We start from the raw sequence: 20,259 nt of genomic DNA on the forward strand, positions 1-20,259 counted from the left end.
GGTTATCATTACACCCAGGGGTAGACAGACTTATCTATATGTTCATTACTACAAAGAAGTACCACATTTGAACACAAAGGTTTATACATAGTACTTCCTTCAAACTTCTCTGAAATCATATTTTTTCTCATAATAAAAACCACCTAGAATCACTACTAAGTTATTTGAAAATAAAATTAGCAAGATCTATTTACACCATTTACAAAAACTTGTTAGCGTGTCTCATTCACACACAACATGGTTTGAGAGAAAAACTGATTTGTTTTTTTGAAATCCTTGGAAACTTACTGTGCGTTGATAACAAACTCACTAATTGTGAGGCCAATATGTTTGTGTGAAAAACAGTGAAAGCTCTATTGGACTCTACGAAAGATGTACAGAATATCTGCAGAAGTGATTCATATGAAATGTTTCAATGAATTCTGCTGCCTGAAGATGTTTGTGGGTATAGAATATAAGTGTAACCATGATTACAGTAATCTTCAATATCAGTTGTAGAATTTTGGAACACGTATTATGTTCGAGTATAATGTCTTTTCTGGAGACTAGAAATCTACTCTGTAGGAATCAGCATGGGTTTCGAAAAAGACGATCATGTGAAACCCAGCTCGCGCTATTCGTCCACGAGACTCAGAGGGCCTTAGACACGGGTTCACAGGTAGATGCCGTGTTTCTTGACTTCCGCAAGGTGTTTGACACAGTTCCCCATAGTCGTTTAATGAACAAAGTAAGAGCATACGGACTATCAGATCAATTGGGTGATTGGATTGAGGAGTTCCTAGATAACAGAACGCAGCACGTCATTCTCAATGGAGAGAAGTCTTCCGAAGTAAGAGTGATTTCAGGTGTGCCGCAGGGGAGTGTCATAGGACCGTTGCTATTCACAATATACATAAATGACCTGGTGGATGACATCGGAAGTTCACTGAGGCTTTTTGCAGATGATGCTGTGGTGTATCGAGAGGTTGCAACAATGGAAAATTGTACTGAAATGCAGGAGGATCTGCAGCGAATTGACGCATGGTGCACGGAATGGCAATTGAATCTCAATGTAGCGAAGTGTAATGTGATGCGAATACATAGAAAGATAGGTCCCTTATCATTTAGCTACAAAATAGCAGGTCAGCAACTGGAAGCAGTTAATTCCATAAATTATCTGGGAGTACGCATTAGGAGTGATTTAAAATGGAATGATCATATAAAGTTGATCGTCGGTAAAGCAGATGCCAGACTGAGATTCATTGGAAGAATCCTAAGGAAATGCAATCCGACAACAAAGGAAGTAGGTTACAGTACGCTTGTTCGCCCAATGCTTGAATACTGCTCAGCAGTGTGGGATCCGCACCAGGTGGGGTTGATAGAGGAGATAGAGAAGATCCAACGGAGAGCAGCGCGCTTCGTTACAGGATCATTTAGTAATTGCGAAAGCGTTACGGAGATGATAGATAAACTCCAGTGGAAGACTCTGCAGGAGAGACGCTCAGTAGCTCGGTACGGGCTTTTGTTGAAGTTTCGAGAACATACCTTCACCGAAGAGTCAAGCAGTATATTGCTCCCTCCTACGTATATCTCACGAAGAGACCATGAGGATAAAATCAGAGAGATTAGAGCCCACACAGAAGCATACCGACAGTCCTTCTTTCCACGTACAATACGAGACTGGAATAGAAGGGAGAACCGATAGAGGTACTCAGGGTACCCTCCGCCACACACCGTCAGGTGGCTTGCGGAGTACGGATGTAGATGTAGATGTAGACACAGAATGGGTCATGTATTTTTAGAAATCCAGACATTCTTCCCACTATTTGGAACTGCTTACACTCACTCACCCACTGCATGGACAAGGTCAGCTGCCATGTGGGCTACACTGAAGACCTTATAAGACAAAGAGTTTGTGGTGAGCATTTATCCACTTCAGCAAAAAAGTTTTCTTACTGTAATTTAGTGATGACTCAGGGTTACAGTTCTGTTGAAAATAGAAGAAATCACACCAACTGAAGCAAGTGGGTGAACCACTTTCAGATAAAATGATAATGACCAAATTGTTGTCATCACCAGAGGTACAAATGTTTTCTGTTTAGCATGGGAGTCCATCCCCTTTGAGAAGCCAACACCTAATGAGTTAACTTCAAGATTACTTACTGAGGAAGAGAGAAACAATCAGTTCAATCAGCCAGATATAGCTGTGGCCAGTGTGAGCAGGTAGGACTGTAAAAATAAAGCAAAATGAGAAATGAGAAGCTGCATTTAAGAAAAGAGGTAATCTGACATCAGACTGGAGATTGTTGAAGTTCAAAGAAGGCAAAAGGCTCAGGATGTATATGCCTTGATTTGTATCATACAAGGAGCTGACAAAGAAGTTTATTGGATCATGGATAAAGGTGCTAGTGAGTATATGTGCAATATGAGATACTTGTTTAAGAAACTGGACAGTGTGCAAAGTTCAATCAAAGTTACTGTGGGTAATGGTAAACTTCTTGATGTGACTGGTTGCAGCACTGTAGAATTGTATGCATGGAATGGGTTAAGTTTACCAAAACAGTACTTAGTGGAGTGTTTTTTGTGCCTGAACTGATATTCAATCTGTTTTCAGTAGGAACCATGTTGGACAAAGGCTTATGTTTAGTGTCAAACAAGTAACAATGTGAATTATTGAACACTAAAGGGGAACTATGCATTATATAAACATGTCAATAAAATGTACTGTATGTTGCTTGCCTTAAATGGAACACAATCAGAGCTGTTAGTGGTTGATGTATGCAGGAAAAAACACTATAGTTGACATTAATGACACTGGTAACTTTTCATTGGTCATGAGAGAGAGAGAGAGAGAGAGAGAGAGAGAGAGAGAGAGAGAGAGAGAGAGAGAGAGAGTAATGAACTTTGGTGTGGTACATTTGTCTCAATATGCTGAAGACTGGAGTATTTGGCATCAGAAATTGTGCCATCAGAGCATTACACATGTGAGAGAGTTATTGTCTCGCAGATTTCTTTGAAAAATTTGTCACTTGTGAAGAGTGGAGGATCAAGATATGTTTTGATTTTGTAGAATGATTACTCAGATAATTGTAAAATATTCTTTATTAAACAATAGGATGTGGTTAAAGGGTTGGTCAAGAACAATGCAGAGAGAAACTGGTCTAAAAATTAAAGTTGTAAGGAATGAAAATGGACAGGAGTTTACAAATACTGATTCAGGAACATCTTTGAGTGAAAAGGCCATAACTCTTAAAGAAGCACTATGTACACACCACAGCAAAATGGAAAAGCTAAAAGAGAAATGTGCACCCCTTTGTTGAAGCTAGTCGTTAAATGATTTTCAGAAGGTCCAATCATTTCTGGGCTGAAGCAGTTACCACAGCAGATTGTATTTTAAATCAAACAAGTTCTAGTCCTAAGAGAGATAAAACTCCTTTTGAAACCTTTATGGCACAGAATTATCCTTATAAGAATTGATAATATTTGAGGTTCATGTGTATGCCTTGTCCTAAAGAAAAGAGACTGAAACTAGACCCCAAAACAAGATAGGTTTATTTAGGGTAATTATGCTGATGTGAGCAGCTACAGAATATTTATACCTTCCACAAAGAAAATTGAAGTGCATTGAAATGTAGTTTCTTGCCACCTGCAGTATCTGAAAGGAAGAAGAAAACTTGTGTCCCTGTAATAGAATCAGACATTATTTTTGTGATGAAGAGAACATAGATAATGTTTCAGAATCATATGGGCAGAAAGGTACAGAAATGAGGATTGCAGTTGCAGAAGAAAATAGAAGTCAGCTTAGAGAAGAACTAGAAATAAATGAACATAGAGCAAATGGAGAAGATTCTTTTGAGAATGCGCGTGAAAATATAGATGAGGATGCGAGGCCTTACAATTTAAGAGCCAAGAGGAGTATTCAACCATCCAAATTACTTAGGGGATTTTAAGTTGCGCCTTTTGACAGCACATAATGATGATGACTCAAGCACCTACACTGAACTGATGTCTTGCAGTGATGCTGAAAATTGGAAGGATACCATAGAAGGAGAATCACAAACCCTGGAAGAAAATAATAAATGGAATTATGTATGTAAACCAAATGATTGTAATGTTGTTGACACTATATGGATTTTTCTATGTACAAGAAATGAGAAGGTAATGTTGTTTCTTATAAAGCTCATCTTTTAGCTAAAGGTTTCCAACAAGGAACAACTTATTTGTAAATATGCACTACACTAGAAAAATTAACTTCAGTGTGATTTTTTCTGCATTTCTGCAATGATAATAGCTTACCCATTTATCAGCTGGATGGTTAAAAGGTTTCACCCAAAAGTTGGAATGTTAAATTCCACACAGTAATAACTGGCTTAGGATTTGTAACTAGAGATTTTGAGTATTACTTGTATAATGGTGCAACTGAATTCATTAGCCCAATTAACTGTTGAAAATAAAGGAATGGAGTGTTGATATACCTAAACCAACTTTGGATGAATTTACTTTGGTGAGAAATGAAATGGTTTCCAATATGTGAATAAAACACATAAAATATAATCACCTTACAAAACTATTTAAGCAAAGCTATTTCACAGATGAAGTTGGCACTTGACTTCATTGTTGTGTAGCATGAACAGCCTAACAAAAACACAATGTCATTGTTTTCAACTCTATCTCTGTACAGAGTTTAGAATTTTTTATTTCGCCCTCATACTGCTGTCACAGCAATGTCTTCGAAGGACATCCTTCAGTTTAGAAAAAGGACAGCAATCTCAGGGTACCAATCCTTGACAGTATGTTTCATGTGCTACTGTATTGAATTTCAGCTTCCTTAGCCTACCCACAGGGGGCAGCGAAGTGTGCTTCATAGCCCTGTCATGATTAAACTACATGGTCCATTTATTAATATATGTCACATCAGACTATACTTCAATGCCTTTTTGGTAATGAACTGAGTTTCTTATTGTACCCCATTCCTGGAAATCACTATGTATAACACCATCTGGAATCTAGTAAATAATGCTGATGTCAGGGTTTGGAATTATTTCTTGGTTACTCTTTTCATGCCTCATGTTTGTGTAACAAAGATTCATTTACAATGGCAGTGCTTTGAAGAAGCTCTTCAGACTCATAATATAATAGAAGCTACTGGCAAATTTGTGGTCTGTGACCTTCCATTTCAGATGACAAAAAAACACCCAAAAATAAGTTTTTATTAATAAGCAAAACAATAAGATATCCTATTACTCTTTTGTCAGTATTTCACAGACTGCTGTTTTGTCTAACTGTAGCAAAGATTCACTTACAATGACAGTACTTCAAAGAAGCTCTTCAATCTCATGTAACTTAACAGAAGCTGCCAACAAATTTGTGGTTTGTGACCTTTCATGTCCGATGAAAAAAAAGCTTTTATAAATAAGCAAAACAATAAGATGTCCTACACATGCTCCTGAAATCCTTAATGTAGAAGAAATTTTTCATGGAATGTAATTCGCGAAATCTTGTTTATCAAACAGTTCTTGTGTTCTAACTTGGCTTTCTACAAGCCATATACTTAGTCACTCAGTGATTACGTGAGGAAACTGTTAATGAAAAAAATGCAGATTAGTTTGCGAATCCTGACATAAGCAAAATATACTGTCGAAAAAACTCTATGACTGATGTTGCTTAGATTGCAGTGGTGAACTTCTCACAATCTGTTCCATTTGGGTTGCAATAAGAAAATTAACCTGCACTGTGCCCCAAGTAAGATTGTAGGCACTGGAGGCATGATAGCTAGTTTCATATCCTCGTTTTCTGACATATGAAGCCAATGAAGGCATTATTAAATTAATCTACATTAGGCTTCATTTATTTTCCAGTAAGTATTAGACAAGTCTACATATCTCTAACAATCAAACGATTTCTGCCTCTACTGCCATTTTCTAGTTTTCAATAGCTACAGATAATTTGGAAAGAGGCATGCAAAATCCACATTACATCAGCACATGTACACACATGCATTAGCTACCTGCACGTGTTCTGAAACACTTATTTTCTCCTCTCTTCACTATTTGTGTACTATTGCGTACCTCTCTTTGTCCTTCTCCAATACCTTCTCAAACACCCATTGCTACCAGTGCTTGGAGTTTAAATCTACCTGCCTGTAACTTATCTTTATTATGTTTCACAAAGTGCATTTTTTCTGCCATACCTATTACTATTTCCAGTATTTATATCATGGTTTTCTAAGTGTTGGGTTCTATGTTAGATGTAACATCTATTACAACATGTGTGCTGTAATGAATGCCCCCTGCCAGATAAAGGAAGTGGAGCACCCAGAAAGGGAAGAGGAAACAAAATAAAACTTAATGCATTGAGAGAGTACATGTTATTATTTCACTGATTACCAAATCTAGTCACATTTACAAAGAATTTGGCAGAATGAGCCCACTTCTCAGTGTGTCATTGCACCCCCTTTGGCCTACAAGCATGCACTAATTCAGTTTGGAAGTGGTCGTACAACCATTGTATCCTCTTCTGAGGCAAGCTGGCTCATAACTGTTGTAATTTGTCATTGATAATCTGGATGTTGACACTGGAATGAAGGTGACTTCCGAGTTGATGCCATATATGTTCTATCATAAGTGATCATGTATGATCAGTGATGGTGCAGGCTACGGAGTTACCTCAACATTACACAGAGTTCATATGTGTTGTGTGTGGGCAAGCATTGCTTTGTTGCTATGTGGCACCACAATGCTGATGTGTGAAAGGTAACAACACATGAGGACGCAGGACATCTGTGACGTACAATTGTTCCATCAACTTCCTGAATCACTGCCAGCTGTGACCTGGTAACATACCCGATGGCTCCCCACACAATGATGCCAGGAATGAAACAGCTGAGTCTCTCCAAAACATTTGAAGAATGGAACCTCTCCCATGTCACCACCATATTGGCCAACAATCACCATCCTGTGTTGTGCAGAACTGTGATTCATCACCAAACACAATGCAATGCCATTCATCGGATACTGGCAGAAGTAAAGCTGTGAGTACCAAGCGTGAGTCGTGCTTCGGTAGCTCAGATGGTAGAGCACTTGCCCGCGAAAGGCAAAGGTCCCGAGTTCGAGTCTCGGTTGAGCACACAGTTTTAATCTGCCAGGAAGTTTCATATCAGTGCACACTCCGCTGCAGAGTGAAAATCTCATTCTGTAAACATCCCCCAGGCTGTGGCTAAGCCATATCTCCGCAATATCCTTTCTTTCAGGAGTGCTAGTTCTGCAAGGTTCGCAGGAGAGCTTCTGTATAGTTTGGAAGGTAGGAGACGGATACTGGCAGAAGTAAAGCTGTGAGTACCGAGCGTGAGTCGTGCTTCGGTAGCTCAGATGGTAGAGCACTTGCCCGCGAAAGGCAAAGGTCCCGAGTTCGAGTCTTGGTCGGGCACACAGTTTTAATCTGCCAGGAAGTTTCATATCAGCGCACACTCCGCTGCAGAGTGAAAATCTCATTCTGGAAACGCCCTCCAGGCTGTGGCTAAGCCATATCTCCGCAATATCCTTTCTTTCAGGAGTGCTAGTTCTGCAAGGTTCGCAGGAGAGCTTCTGTAAAGTTTGGAAGGTAGGAGACGGATACTGGCAGAAGTAAAGCTGTGAGTACCGAGCGTGAGTCATGCTTCGGTAGCTCAGATGGTAGAGCACTTGCCCACGAAAGGCAAAGGTCCCGAGTTCGAGTCTCGGTCGGGCACACAGTTTTAATCTGCCAGGAAGTTTCAAAATATAAACTGGTTAATATCTTCAAAAATGATTGGTTGGGGCATGTATATTTCATGCTTCCTTTCCTTCTTCACTCAGTTTTGTGTATTTACAGTAGAAGAAAAATAAAGGGTGTACATAAAGTGAGGGAACACTTTCAATTATTTATTGCACAAGAACTAAACATTGTACAGATGAAATACATGTTGCATTCTGAGGAGAAACTCTATTTTTTTTACAAACATTTGATATGCGAACCATGAATAACCCAGCAGATGTCAACACGGTAATTGAAATCTTGCCTTACTCGTCCCAGCATGGCATCGTCGACTGTAGCAGTCACTTCCCGTATTCTCTCCTGGAGCTCTGCTACATCACATGGTAGAGGCGGTACATTCACCAGATCTTTAACGTGTCCCCACAGAAAAAAAGTCACACAGAGTAAGATCTAGTGATCGTGCAGGCCATTTCATCAAACGGCTGTCCCCTTCTCTAGCATGGTCGACCCATCGATGCAGAAGCTCCGTGTTCAAGTACCAACGAACTTCACGATGAAAATGGGGTGGATCCCCATCTTGCTGAAAGATGAACGGAAGGTCCGATTGAATTTGAGGCATCAGCCATTGCTACACGTTCAAGTAGGAATATCCAGTGACAGTGCTCGGTGAAGAAGAATGGCCTGTACAGTTTTCGACGTGAAGGCACAAAAAACATTTACCTTAGGGGAATCAAGCTCAAATTCAATGCATCATCTGGATGCTTTGTACCCCAGATTCGACAATTATGCCCGTTCACTTTTCCATTAGTGTGAAAAGTGGCTTCGTCGTTAAAAATTAAGTGATCAACAATGCCATTCCCATCCTCATTCAGCTGTCACAACTGCGAACAAAATTCACAACGCTTGTCTTTGTCGTCATCACTGAACTTCTGCACTAGCTCCAATTTGAAGGTTTCATAGACAGCTTCCATTGCAGGACTTTCCACACTGTCATTGGAGCCATTTTGAGTTCACGGGATGCACGACGCACCGATTTCTTTGGACTCCTTATGAGTGTCTCTCGTAAGTGCTCCATATTCAACTTCACTCACACTGGGACGTCCACTTCTCTTTGCTGGGAACGAACACCCCTTCGTAACGATTTTGTGTGCCAGTGGTAAATGGCCTTCCTTGTTGATCGCTTCTTGCCGTACTTGGTTCTAAATATCCGCTGAACAGTTGTAGCACACTTGTTTTTGTCGAACACCAACACACAGAAAGCTCGCTCCACACCTGAACTCGCCATGTTTGCGACTAGCGCTGACTATCGGCAAATTACCAAACTACGCTGTGGCGGTATACATGGAAAAAAAGAAAAAAAAAACGTTCAGGGTTCTCTTCAAAATGACATATGTATGATATCTGTACAATGTTCGGTTCTTGTGCAATAAATAATTAAAAGTGTTCCCAGACTTTATATACACCCTGTATATAACGTGAGATAGTGTATTGTATCAGTGAGACTGTCGTTTGCCTTTATTTTTAAATGACTTTATTTACTGTAAGCGAATATTTCCTCTGACATTTAATCATCAATGAACAGTAGCTTAGAAGTGTGTGAAAAACTGATACTATAACGGAAGATTCATTAGTTTTCGACAAAATAAACAGCATAGCTTCATTCCATAGACAGCTCATACCATGATTTCATAACAGTAAAACAAATGTATGACAGTCACCTCCCCTGGCCGCCGTCACATTGGCCTTCACGAGCCACCTCAAAGCCGTCAGGGTTCATCGATGGCAGGATATGGATGCGTGTGTTGTCCAGCAACCACTTGATGTATGGGTCTGTGTGGTAGCTCGTAACCAGATACTGCAAAAGAACATACGACATTTGTGAACTTGGTTATACAGCAGTTATATGCATCAGTGAAAAATTTAATTAAACTCTGTGGTAAAAAACTTAAATAGCCATCACAATATGATTCACTTTTTGAAGGGCAACTGAACATGGAAGACATCCACAGTTTGCATGGCACAGGGAATCCTAAATGTGTTATTTATGCCAGCCACTGATAACGTGAAAATCTAATGCTCCTCTGTCTACAAAATTGTACACAGATAGCCCAGAAAACTCTGAAGTTTTATTTTATAGTTGACTATACTTAGTTCATCATAAGAATAAACCTGAAACGCGATTATTGGTCAGCAGCCGTAGCTCTCATACATTGCTATTGTTCCGCTCTTGGAAGTAGGTCCAACTTGGGTATTAGATATCTTACTATTATGTCATTGCGAAAGAAACTTTAAGACACTCTGATGTATTAAAAGCCATCAACGTTTTTCTTAATCATACTTTAGCTACGTAATTTGTATTTCAAAAATTGTGTGTAGTCACGGTCTCTCTAAACGCTGCTTGTACTCTGATTGTCTCGTTGCTCATACGTACTGTGAAAATGGTGGGACTGCTTCCTGCTTCGTAGTGAAACACGCGCACGGAACACCGTTAATGGCGAGAAACAAGTTTTTCTTAACGTTATTCACAAAACTGCTAAAAAAAATCAGCTTTGACGTTTTTCAAGAAACACTGTACTAAATATAAGGGAGGGTACTGTAAATGCATGTGTGGCGTAAACGGTAGCGCCGTAAACGTTAATCGTATAAGCTAGCGGGCGGCAGTTAGAAACGCATTGTGTCTGTAATTTTCTATGTTTGGTTTGAATACCTGAATCATTTAAATGTGAAATCTATCAAGTATATGCTAATTAACTCATACTTAACAATTATTTTTCAAGAAAAGTGCACGTCTTCTAGTTTCTAATTACATATCGACTCAAAATTAGGGTTTTCATTAGAAATATACATATTTAACTATCTATATTTTATGAAAGATTGTTGAAGTTAAGAAAACATTACACAACTAAATTTTGTGCAGAAAATTAAAAATCAAATACTGTTTATTTGAATACGCCCATTATTTTGTAGGACAGGTGTTGTCTCACACGAGCCAGAGTGATAAGCATCGTAAATACAAGGAAAACAATAATTTTCGCGGCGTCCAATACACTGAATAAAGGCTGCATTTTTACAATTGTCACCGTAATACTGCAATCTGAACACAATATAACTGATCTGCAGCCAAGTTACGGGCTTCATCGCGAGAAATAATTAGAGATTTAAGCTGCCAAACATACCAGAACTAATGCACGAAGCATTGTGATACATCACTGCTGAATTATGGCGAAATGCAGAACAGCACGTCGTAAAAGAGATGGTGTAAATGCGGATTTTTGATGGCGTGGAATTTTGCTTATTATAGCCTCCTTATCAAGTAGCAATAGAGAAATGTACCTTATTCCTCGGAGTCCGATGTGGGAGGAGTAGGCCTACAGAGATTACCAGACGACTGACTGCAACACTTTCAGTGGCTTCGATATTTAACTAGTTGGGAAATCAGTAGTGCACTTTTACGCCACACATAGCTCATGCAGAAAAATTACCCTTGTTAAAGACAAGAATTTTCATCAGTCTTGTTTTTAACTGCAATACTATGTTAGCTAAAGTCGAGAGCATGTTATGTTTTCCGTCCGATGTATCGCCTGAGCTTTGTCATGTGTTATTCCCTTCTGTCTAAAAATTAAATGACATTCCAAGCTATATTGTTTCTCTGCTCGTCCCTTTTTACGTCTTTTCTGCAACGTTCACATCAGTTTAGGATAGTTGGATCATTTGCATGGCCAATGCTGTCCAAGTTAATTGCGCCGGTAAAACTGCTGCCCTATATCATCGCTGAATTGATGTATGCGTAACGCACAGCATGAAACAGATCCTCGTTATAGTACTTGACTGTACTGGAGACAGCTTCCGCTCCACGTGAAACGAAATCCAATAAGGTTCCACCAAACGTGTAAGAATACGTAGTGTGATGTTTACATGAGGTTTATTCTTACACTCTGCGGGAGGGAGCGACATCACGAGATAAATAGAGCACTTAAGCTGTTTCCATCAGTGTCTTCATCCATATACACTCCTGGAAATTGAAATAAGAACACCGTGAATTCATTGTCCCAGGAAGGGGAAACTTTATTGACACATTCCTGGGGTCAGATACATCACATGATCACACTGACAGAACCACAGGCACATAGACACAGGAAACAGAGCATGCACAATGTCGGCACTAGTACAGTGTATATCCACCTTTCGCAGCAATGCAGGCTGCTATTCTCCCATGGAGACGATCGCAGAGATGCTGGATGTAGTCCTGTGGAACTGCTTGCCATGCCATTTCCACCTGGCGCCTCAGTTGGACCAGCGTTCGTGCTGGACGTGCAGACCGCGTGAGACGACGCTTCATCCAGTCCCAAACATGCTCAATGGGGGACAGATCCGGAGATCTTGCTGGCCAGGGTAGTTGACTTACACCTTCTAGAGCACGTTGGGTGGCACGGGATACATGCGGACGTGCATTGTCCTGTTGGAACAGCAAGTTCCCTTGCCGGTCTAGGAATGGTAGAACGATGGGTTCGATGACGGTTTGGATGTACCGTGCACTATTCAGTGTCCCCTCGACGATCACCAGAGGTGTACGGCCAGTGTAGGAGATCGCTCTCCACACCATGATGGCGGGTGTTGGCTCTTTGTGCCTCGGTCGTATGCAGTCCTGATTGTGGCGCTCACCTGCACGGCGCCAAACACGCATACGACCATCATTGGCACCAAGGCAGAAGCGACTCTCATCGCTGAAGACGACACGTCTCCATTCGTCCCTCCATTCACGCCTGTCGCGACACCATTGGAGGCGGGCTGCACGATGTTGGGGCGTGAGCGGAAGACGGCCTAACGGTGTGCGGGACCGTAGCCCAGCTTCATGGAGACGGTTGCGAATGGTCCTCGCCGATACCCCAGGAGCAACAGTGTCCCTAATTTGCTGGGAAGTGGCGGTGCGGTCCCCTACGGCACTGCGTATGATCCTACGGTCTTGGCGTGCATCCGTGCGTCGCTGCGGTCCGGTCCCAGGTCGACGGGCACGTGCACCTTCCGCCGACCACTGGCGACAACATCGATGTGCTGTGGAGACCTCACGCCCCACGTGTTGAGCAATTCGGCGGTACGTCCACCCGGCCTCCCGCATGCCCACTATACGCCCTCGCTCAAAGTCCGTCAACTGCACATACGGTTCACGTCCACGCTGTCGCGGCATGCTACCAGTGTTAAAGACTGCGATGGAGCTCCGTATGCCACGGCAAACTGGCTGACACTGACGGCGGCGGTGCACAAATGCTGCGCAGCTAGCGCCATTCGACGGCCAACACCGCGGTTCCTGGTGTGTCCGCTGTGCCGTGTGTGTGATCATTGCTTGTACAGCCCTCTCGCAGTGTCCGGAGAAAGTATGGTGGGTCTGACACACCGGTGTCAATGTGTTCTTTTTTCAATTTCCAGGAGTGTATTTCCTATATCACAATTACTAAGTATACCTTAATTTAACATTATCTTACGATGTAGATGAGAACATATTTCTGCAAGAGAAACGCAACTTTTGGAAGTCGTGACAGACCTTTAGTGTGTATATCTGATGAGAAAGTACATACTTACGAAATTCCTAAATGGAGACCTAATACACATAAAGCCTGAAAATTAAAGTTTTTATCATGATACTGTTGATCACATTATTGCCACAGGAAACACAACAGAGTGTGTACTGTGTTCCTATTTTTTGGACCTAAAAAACTTTCTGATTCGAAACCTGGAAGAAGAATATTCGAAATAATTTGTCAACATGCGAAATCAGATTCACATCATTGCAAAGTGCTGCGGCAGGTGAGACAACAAATACTGTTTAAATGAGTAACATGTTAAACAGTTAAAACTATAAGAACGCTCCGTAACCACCAACTTTAACGTATATTTATTAGTCACAAGACAGTTAGGCGCCTTGGTTTCATATTCAGGAGACGACGTAGCTCGTTTGTTCATCAATATAGCTACATTAACACAACAACACGTTATTTTCTGTAGTTTTGTTCTATTTGTGCCTTGTGTTAACGTGGTGAACTCTGCTTCCGTACTTACCACTTTTCAAATTTCAGTACTCAGTCACGAATCGAAGTATCCCCTCCCCCCAACCCGACTATCGCAGAGCCGGCCGGTGTGGCCGAGCGGTTCTAGGCGCTTCAGTTTGGAACCGCGCGACCGCTACGTCGCAGGTTGGAATCCTACCTCTGGCATGGATGTGTGTGATGTCCTTAGGTTAGTTAGGTTTAAGTAGTTCTAAGTTCTAAGGGACTGATGACCTCAGATGTTACGTCCCACAGTGCTCAGAGCCATTTCGACTAACACATTTGGCAGTTTGACCTAAGAGGATATGTAGCTGTAGGAATTTTAATACCGTTTAGAATAGCACGAAAAATTCCTCCAAGTTCAAGGAAATTCCAAGTCTACGACTATGCTGTGTTCCAAGGACACATATCTATAGATCAGAACAGTAAGTCATCCAATGGGATTTATCTAGGAACTTCAACTACATAATGCAAGATTTTCCACGGAAAATTTGTAATAAAGTGTAAAGACACAAAAGTATCTCACTGATTTTGTTACGGATGCCTCTACGTACAAGACATGATGGATTCATAAGAAAATCTGAGACACTCCCATGTCTTTACGTGCTGTAAGTCGGTTTTCCTCGTATCCTGATTCAGTGGCCTTATAAGCTTAATAACAAACGAAGATTAGTTTTAGCGACCACTTGACCACGTTGAAAGTCTCTTCCACTTGTTGTAGCAGTAGAGGAGTAAAGAAAACACGCTGAGGAATACGCTACCAGCCGCATGTCGTGAAGCGGATCACGTATCAGTGACAAGGTTGGTAACTGAGAACATATAGGATCGGCGAATGCAACGGTCAAGTCTGATGTACATCTTCGTAGGCACGAATATGGAAAACAAACCAGAGGAAATCGGCTGGAAACAAAACAGTACCTGACATATGAGAATCTTTGCTGTCACAAAATCGTGTCAGTGTATTATTAACAGTGGTGCCATTCGCAGCCCGTTGCACCCTTAATGGAATAAATAATTACATTCTAGCAACAAGAAAACCCATTGCTTATGAACTGCACTCTGCTGCAGGCGATAAACGACTGTGAAACACAAATTAAAATTGTGCGATTTGTTAGATTCCTTTCACATAAAATTCTGAAGATGATAATTTTGCAGGGTTGACCATTCTCACAAAAGTTGCTGCGTACGGGCCTCCGCAGCAGGCACCAGGTTCAGTGGTTTCTGCACCATCGCTATTCATCGGCGACGAATGCTGGAATTTGCACTCCACTATCGCAACTGGGCGTCCACTGAGCGGCGCAGAGGACCTTTTCAGGTGAATCACTTTTTATACTCCATTTTACAGACGGTCGTTGGCGTGTACGGCTTTGCAAAAATCGTCGGAAGGGTTCAGACCGGAAGAGGGGTGTTACGGTCTGGGGAATGTTTTCATGGCACTCCCTGGATGAATTCGTCATTCTGGAAGGGACATTAGTTTAACACAAGCATGCATCTATCTTTGGGGACACTGTCCACCCTTATAAGCAGTCCGTTTTTCCCTAGCGCTATGGCAGCTACCATCAGGACACTGCAACATGTCACACGCGTGGTTCGAAGAGTACCAGGACGAATTTACCGTACTCCCCTGGACTCCAAACTCCCCAGATTTAAACCCAGTCGAAAATCTGTGAGACTGCTTTGATTGGACTGTTGCTATGATTCCTCAAGCGAGATATCTAGCGCATCTGGTCACAGCATTGGAGTCGGATAGCTCCACATCTTTGTCGGTGCCTCCCCCAGCCTCACTGATTCTGTTCCTGCACGTCAGCGCTTCAAAACGTGATTCTTCAGGCTTTTGACAGATGGTCACATTACTGCTTCTAAGGATGGATTATGCACACAACTGGCCATTAAAATTGCTACACCACGACGATCACGTGCTACAGACGCGAAATTTAACCGACAGGAAGAAGATACTGTGATATGCAAATGACTAGCTTTTCAAAGCATTCACACAAGGTTGGCGCCCGTGGCGACACCTACAACGTGCTGACACGAGGAAAGTTACCAACCGATTTCTGATACACAAACAGCAGTTGACCGGCATTGCCTGCTGAAACGTTGTTGTGATACCTCGTGTAAGGAGGAGAAATGCGTACCATCACGTTTCCTACTTTGATAAAGGTCGGATTGTAGCTTATCGCGATTGCGGTTTATCGTATCGCGAAATTGCTGCTCGCGTTGGTCGAGATCCAATGACTGTTAGCAGAATATGGAATCGGTGGGTTCAGGAGGGTAATATGGAACGCCGTGCTGGATCCCAACGGCCTCGTATTACTAGCAGTCGAGATGACAGATATCTTATCCGCATGGCTGTAACGGATCTTGCAGACACGTCTCGATCCCTGAGTCAACAGATGGGGACGTTTGAAAGACAACAATCATCTGCACGAACTGTTCGACGACGTTTGCAGCAGCATGGACTATCAGCTCGGAGACCATGGCTGTGGTTACCCTTGACGCTGCATGACAGGCAGGAGCGCCTGCGATGGTGTACTCAACTACGAACCTGGGCGCACGAATGGCAAAATGTCATTTTTTCCGATGAATCCAGGTTCTGTTTACAGCATCATGATGGTCGCATCCGTGTTTGGCGACATCGCGGTGAACGCACACGGAAGCGTGTATTCGTCATCGCCATACTGAATTATCACCCGGCGTCATGGTATGGGGTGCCATTGGTTACACGTCTCGGTCATCTCTTGTTCGCATTGACGGCACTTTGAACAGTGGACGTTACATTTCAGATGTGTTTCGACCCGTGGCTCTACCCTTCATTCGATCCCTGCGAAACCCTACATTTCAGCAGGATAATGCATGACCGCATGTTGCAGGTCCTGTACGGGCCTTTCTGGATACAGAAAATGTTCGACTGCTGCCCTGGCCAACACATTCTCCAGATCTCTCACCAATTGAAAACATCTGTTCAATGCTAGGCGAGCAACTGGCTCGTCACAATATGCTACTCACTGCTCTTGATGAACTGTGGTATCGTGTTGAAGCTGTATGGGCAGCTGTACCTGTACACGCCATCCAATCTCTGTTTGACTAAATGTCCAGGCGTATCAAGGCCGTTTCTACGGTCAGAGGTGATTGTTCTGGGTACTGATTTCTCAGGATCTATGCTCCCAAACTGCGTGAAAATGTATTCACATGTCAGTTCTAGTATAATATAGCCTGGTAAAGCGCCGTGCTGTTCAGACAAACGCAGGAATCTACGACGATTTTGTCTTTTTCTATTCTTACAGCAGATAGTGACGTGTCTTTTGAAGTGTGGATCATTTCACTTCTGTTGATAATGGTTAGTAGTCTTGAAGTTCGATGTCTATTTCTTAATGGTGGCTCGTGTATTTGCACTTAGACCAGTGACTATAACGCTGACGTCAATCATAGTCAGATTATAGTTCAGATTACGGGTGAATACTAACACTGAGTGCTGATAATCCGCAGTTCTCAGATTACATTTTATTTGCGAAGTAGAATTATAAATTACCACAGAAACACGCGTGGAGAAATGCAAAGCCTCTAGCGATCATGCAAGCAAGTTATCGGGTCTGCTTTAGTATCAGTGTGTGGGCGGGGACTGTGGATGACAGATTTGTGGGCGGTGCACTTAACCAAACGTATTAACAGTCGCTCTTTATCAACAGTTTCGGCGCGACAAATTCGCCTCGGTATTGGAGAAAGTCACCCGTGTCGGAAGATTACAGGTATGTTGTATACAGGACGGGGAGCCATCGTACTTTCCACGCCTCGTATGACGCAGTCTAACCCACACGCCTCCTGAGATATGAATTAGTCGAGGTGGGACAGTGGCGTCGTATCCCCATTTAGAATCTATCTGATCTTAATGTTTCTAATTTTCTACCAAGGGTTTAATAGCTCTTGATCATGTTGCAGGAGCGTGTGTGGCCAAATCTGAGGGTAGCCATGTTTACGCTGCGAGCTCCTGAGTCTTTGTAAAGGAGGACTCAGGAACTGTGTAAGACGAATGGTAAACACAGAACACCTCCTGTAGTCCCAACAGGGAGATGGCTACCATATGAGAGAATGGCCATTATCTCAACAAGCAAGTTACTTACCTCTGAATATTTTAGTCTTTGTAATGAAGAGTTTTTTGTTCCACAACTTTTCAGCAACTACATCTCCTCCAACACCGTCATGAAAATATTTGTCTTTTGAACTGTGCTTCCACAGAGGGTCTCTGTGCAGTGATACCAGAAGGAAATACACGAGAGTCGCGGTTACGTGGCTACTTTCGCTGACGGGTTCTCTAATCCCGTTCTGAAGCAATCAGAGTAGGGCTTCAGACAGCTTACTCACGTGCCTTCTCACGTTCACGGCTTGGGCGCAGTCAAACTGGCGAACACCAGCAAGTCAGAAGCGAGAGTTCGCTCACGTAGTCCAATCCATGGAAGGAAATGTCTTCAGCCGTGAAACTGGAACGCTACACTACGAGCATTGACCTAATATACTGCGGATCTATTTTCGGCATACGTAATTTCTTCTATATGAAATAAAGAATGGTGAAAGAAAGGGAAGGGATGGGTGGGAATGCGTGACTTTCGGCGGCACAGGGCACTGTAGCAGTGCAGTGGTGCCTAGAACTGAAAATTTGTACCGGTCCGAAACTCGAACCCGGATTTACCGCTTCTCATCGGCGGTTGCCTCAACCGCTTCTGCAACTTGAAGCGGTCCCTGACCCTTACCGCACGCTGCAATGCGGCGTCCCTCGCCCATTAACCTCGCACTCGCTAATTATTGATTTCCGTAGGAGTTTGGACGATATTAGTGCATTCACACTGAAAAAAACAAAACGTGAAGGAGCCGTCGCGCTCTTACATTCATACAAACATAATTTATGTTTATGTATCTATTCGTAAGTTCCCAACGTTGTATGGGAAGGGAACTGAGGCAAGCTAAAACTATGAGGACTGAAACAATTTCGGCGATACGAGCTTTATCAAGCAGACAAAAAAAAAGAAGAAGAAGACGTTTATACTGTATTGATAAACGATTACCCCCGTCCTAATCGAAGGTTAACATTTTAATGGTTTCTAGGGGCAACTAAAATTTGATTTTAATATTGCACACAGCAATCGAATGAATTTAAAGATTTAAAATGTTGTCACAATCTGTTCATCAAGAGGTATAATCTTAAGATGGAGGTTTAACTCAGTAAGACAAGTATTACAATTAGAAACTGGTATTTTTTGTCTTGAGACAGTATGACTCGCGACGTGCAAATTGCCCAGAATATATTCATATGTTATTTTGGGATGAGAGTACTTAACGGTTTGCTGCAAACTTTACTTTACTTTCAAACCCTTACGAAACTTTTTCTCGCTGACTCCTCGCACAAAATGATGAAAGGAAAAAAGTTTATCGCTTGCTGCGTTTTCTCTGTCCATGTAGTAAAACTTCAGCATCAGACATAACGTTTTAATTTAGTTCTTTTTACCATAAACTCTATTCGCAACACATTCTGCAAACAGTAGTCACACATACCACTGAATGTACCTGCAAAATTACGCCACTGTGAGATACTTATTTCAGGACATATGACATCATAAACATTGAGATGTGTGGCACTTATATTCTTATTTACCCTTTTTCAGTTTTAATCTGCAGAGACATATAATCTTGATAGGAGCTTTTCGTACAAAATGAGACAGGAAAAACTTTTAACACCTCTGATAATCTGGTCTGGAGAGAAACATGGAAGTTTTTTAGAAGACGTCATAGTTGCCACGACTACGTAAATTATTTACCTGCACTTACTTCAGTATCGGCTTTATAGCCAACATCAAGTAGCGTGATGCAATAGACTGATCTTTAGCGCATGTCGAATCTCAAAAATCTCCTGTCATGTATATGTGTCATCGTAGTTAAAAATCCAGCAGTAAAAAGAACAGCCACTTAAGCATCGAAAGATGTTAAAAATATTGACTTCGATGTACATTGCCTTACGACTTGGGATTATCATTGACTAGAGATAGAATGGAAGTGCCTGAACGCTGTAAACGATATTCCGTACTATCACATCCGCAGCTCGTGGTCTAGTGGCTAGCGTTGCTGCCTCTGGATCACGGGGTCCCGGGTTCAATTCCCGGCGGGGTTGGGGATTTTCTCTATCCAGGAACTGGGTGTTTGTGTCGTCCTCATCATCATCATCATCATCATCATCATCATCATTTGTGGCAGCGGACTGTGAAAACATTGGACTGTGTAACAATTGGGACTTCGTATGGGCGCTGATGACCGCGCCGTTGAGCGCCCCATAAACCAAAAATCATCATCCTCGTACTATCACACTAGTAGCAAACAGACACAAGCTGTTGTGAAGTACCTTTATAGCCACCGATACTAAAACAAGACAAAATGGAAAAGTACAGCCGGCTGCTGTGGCTGAGCGGCTCTAGGCGCTTCAGTCCGGAACCGCGCTGCTGCTACGGTCGCAGGTTCGAGT

General features: G+C 42.2%; 1 protein-coding gene across 4 annotated transcripts in view; it reads right to left on the minus strand.

The window, feature by feature from the left end:
• LOC126341697 (carboxypeptidase M) overlaps positions 1-20,259 on the minus strand; it is a 532,258-nt gene that overhangs the window by 88,553 nt on the left and 423,446 nt on the right. For all 4 annotated transcript variants that reach the window (XM_050001792.1, XM_050001795.1, XM_050001794.1 and 1 more), the window contains exon 4: positions 9,429-9,565. In XM_050001792.1, the coding sequence (XP_049857749.1) occupies positions 9,429-9,565 (137 nt within the window). The remainder of the gene's footprint in view (positions 1-9,428; positions 9,566-20,259) is intronic.

The sequence above is a fragment of the Schistocerca gregaria genome, chromosome 1 (assembly GCF_023897955.1).
Source record: "Schistocerca gregaria isolate iqSchGreg1 chromosome 1, iqSchGreg1.2, whole genome shotgun sequence".
NCBI lineage: Eukaryota > Metazoa > Arthropoda > Insecta > Orthoptera > Acrididae > Schistocerca > Schistocerca gregaria.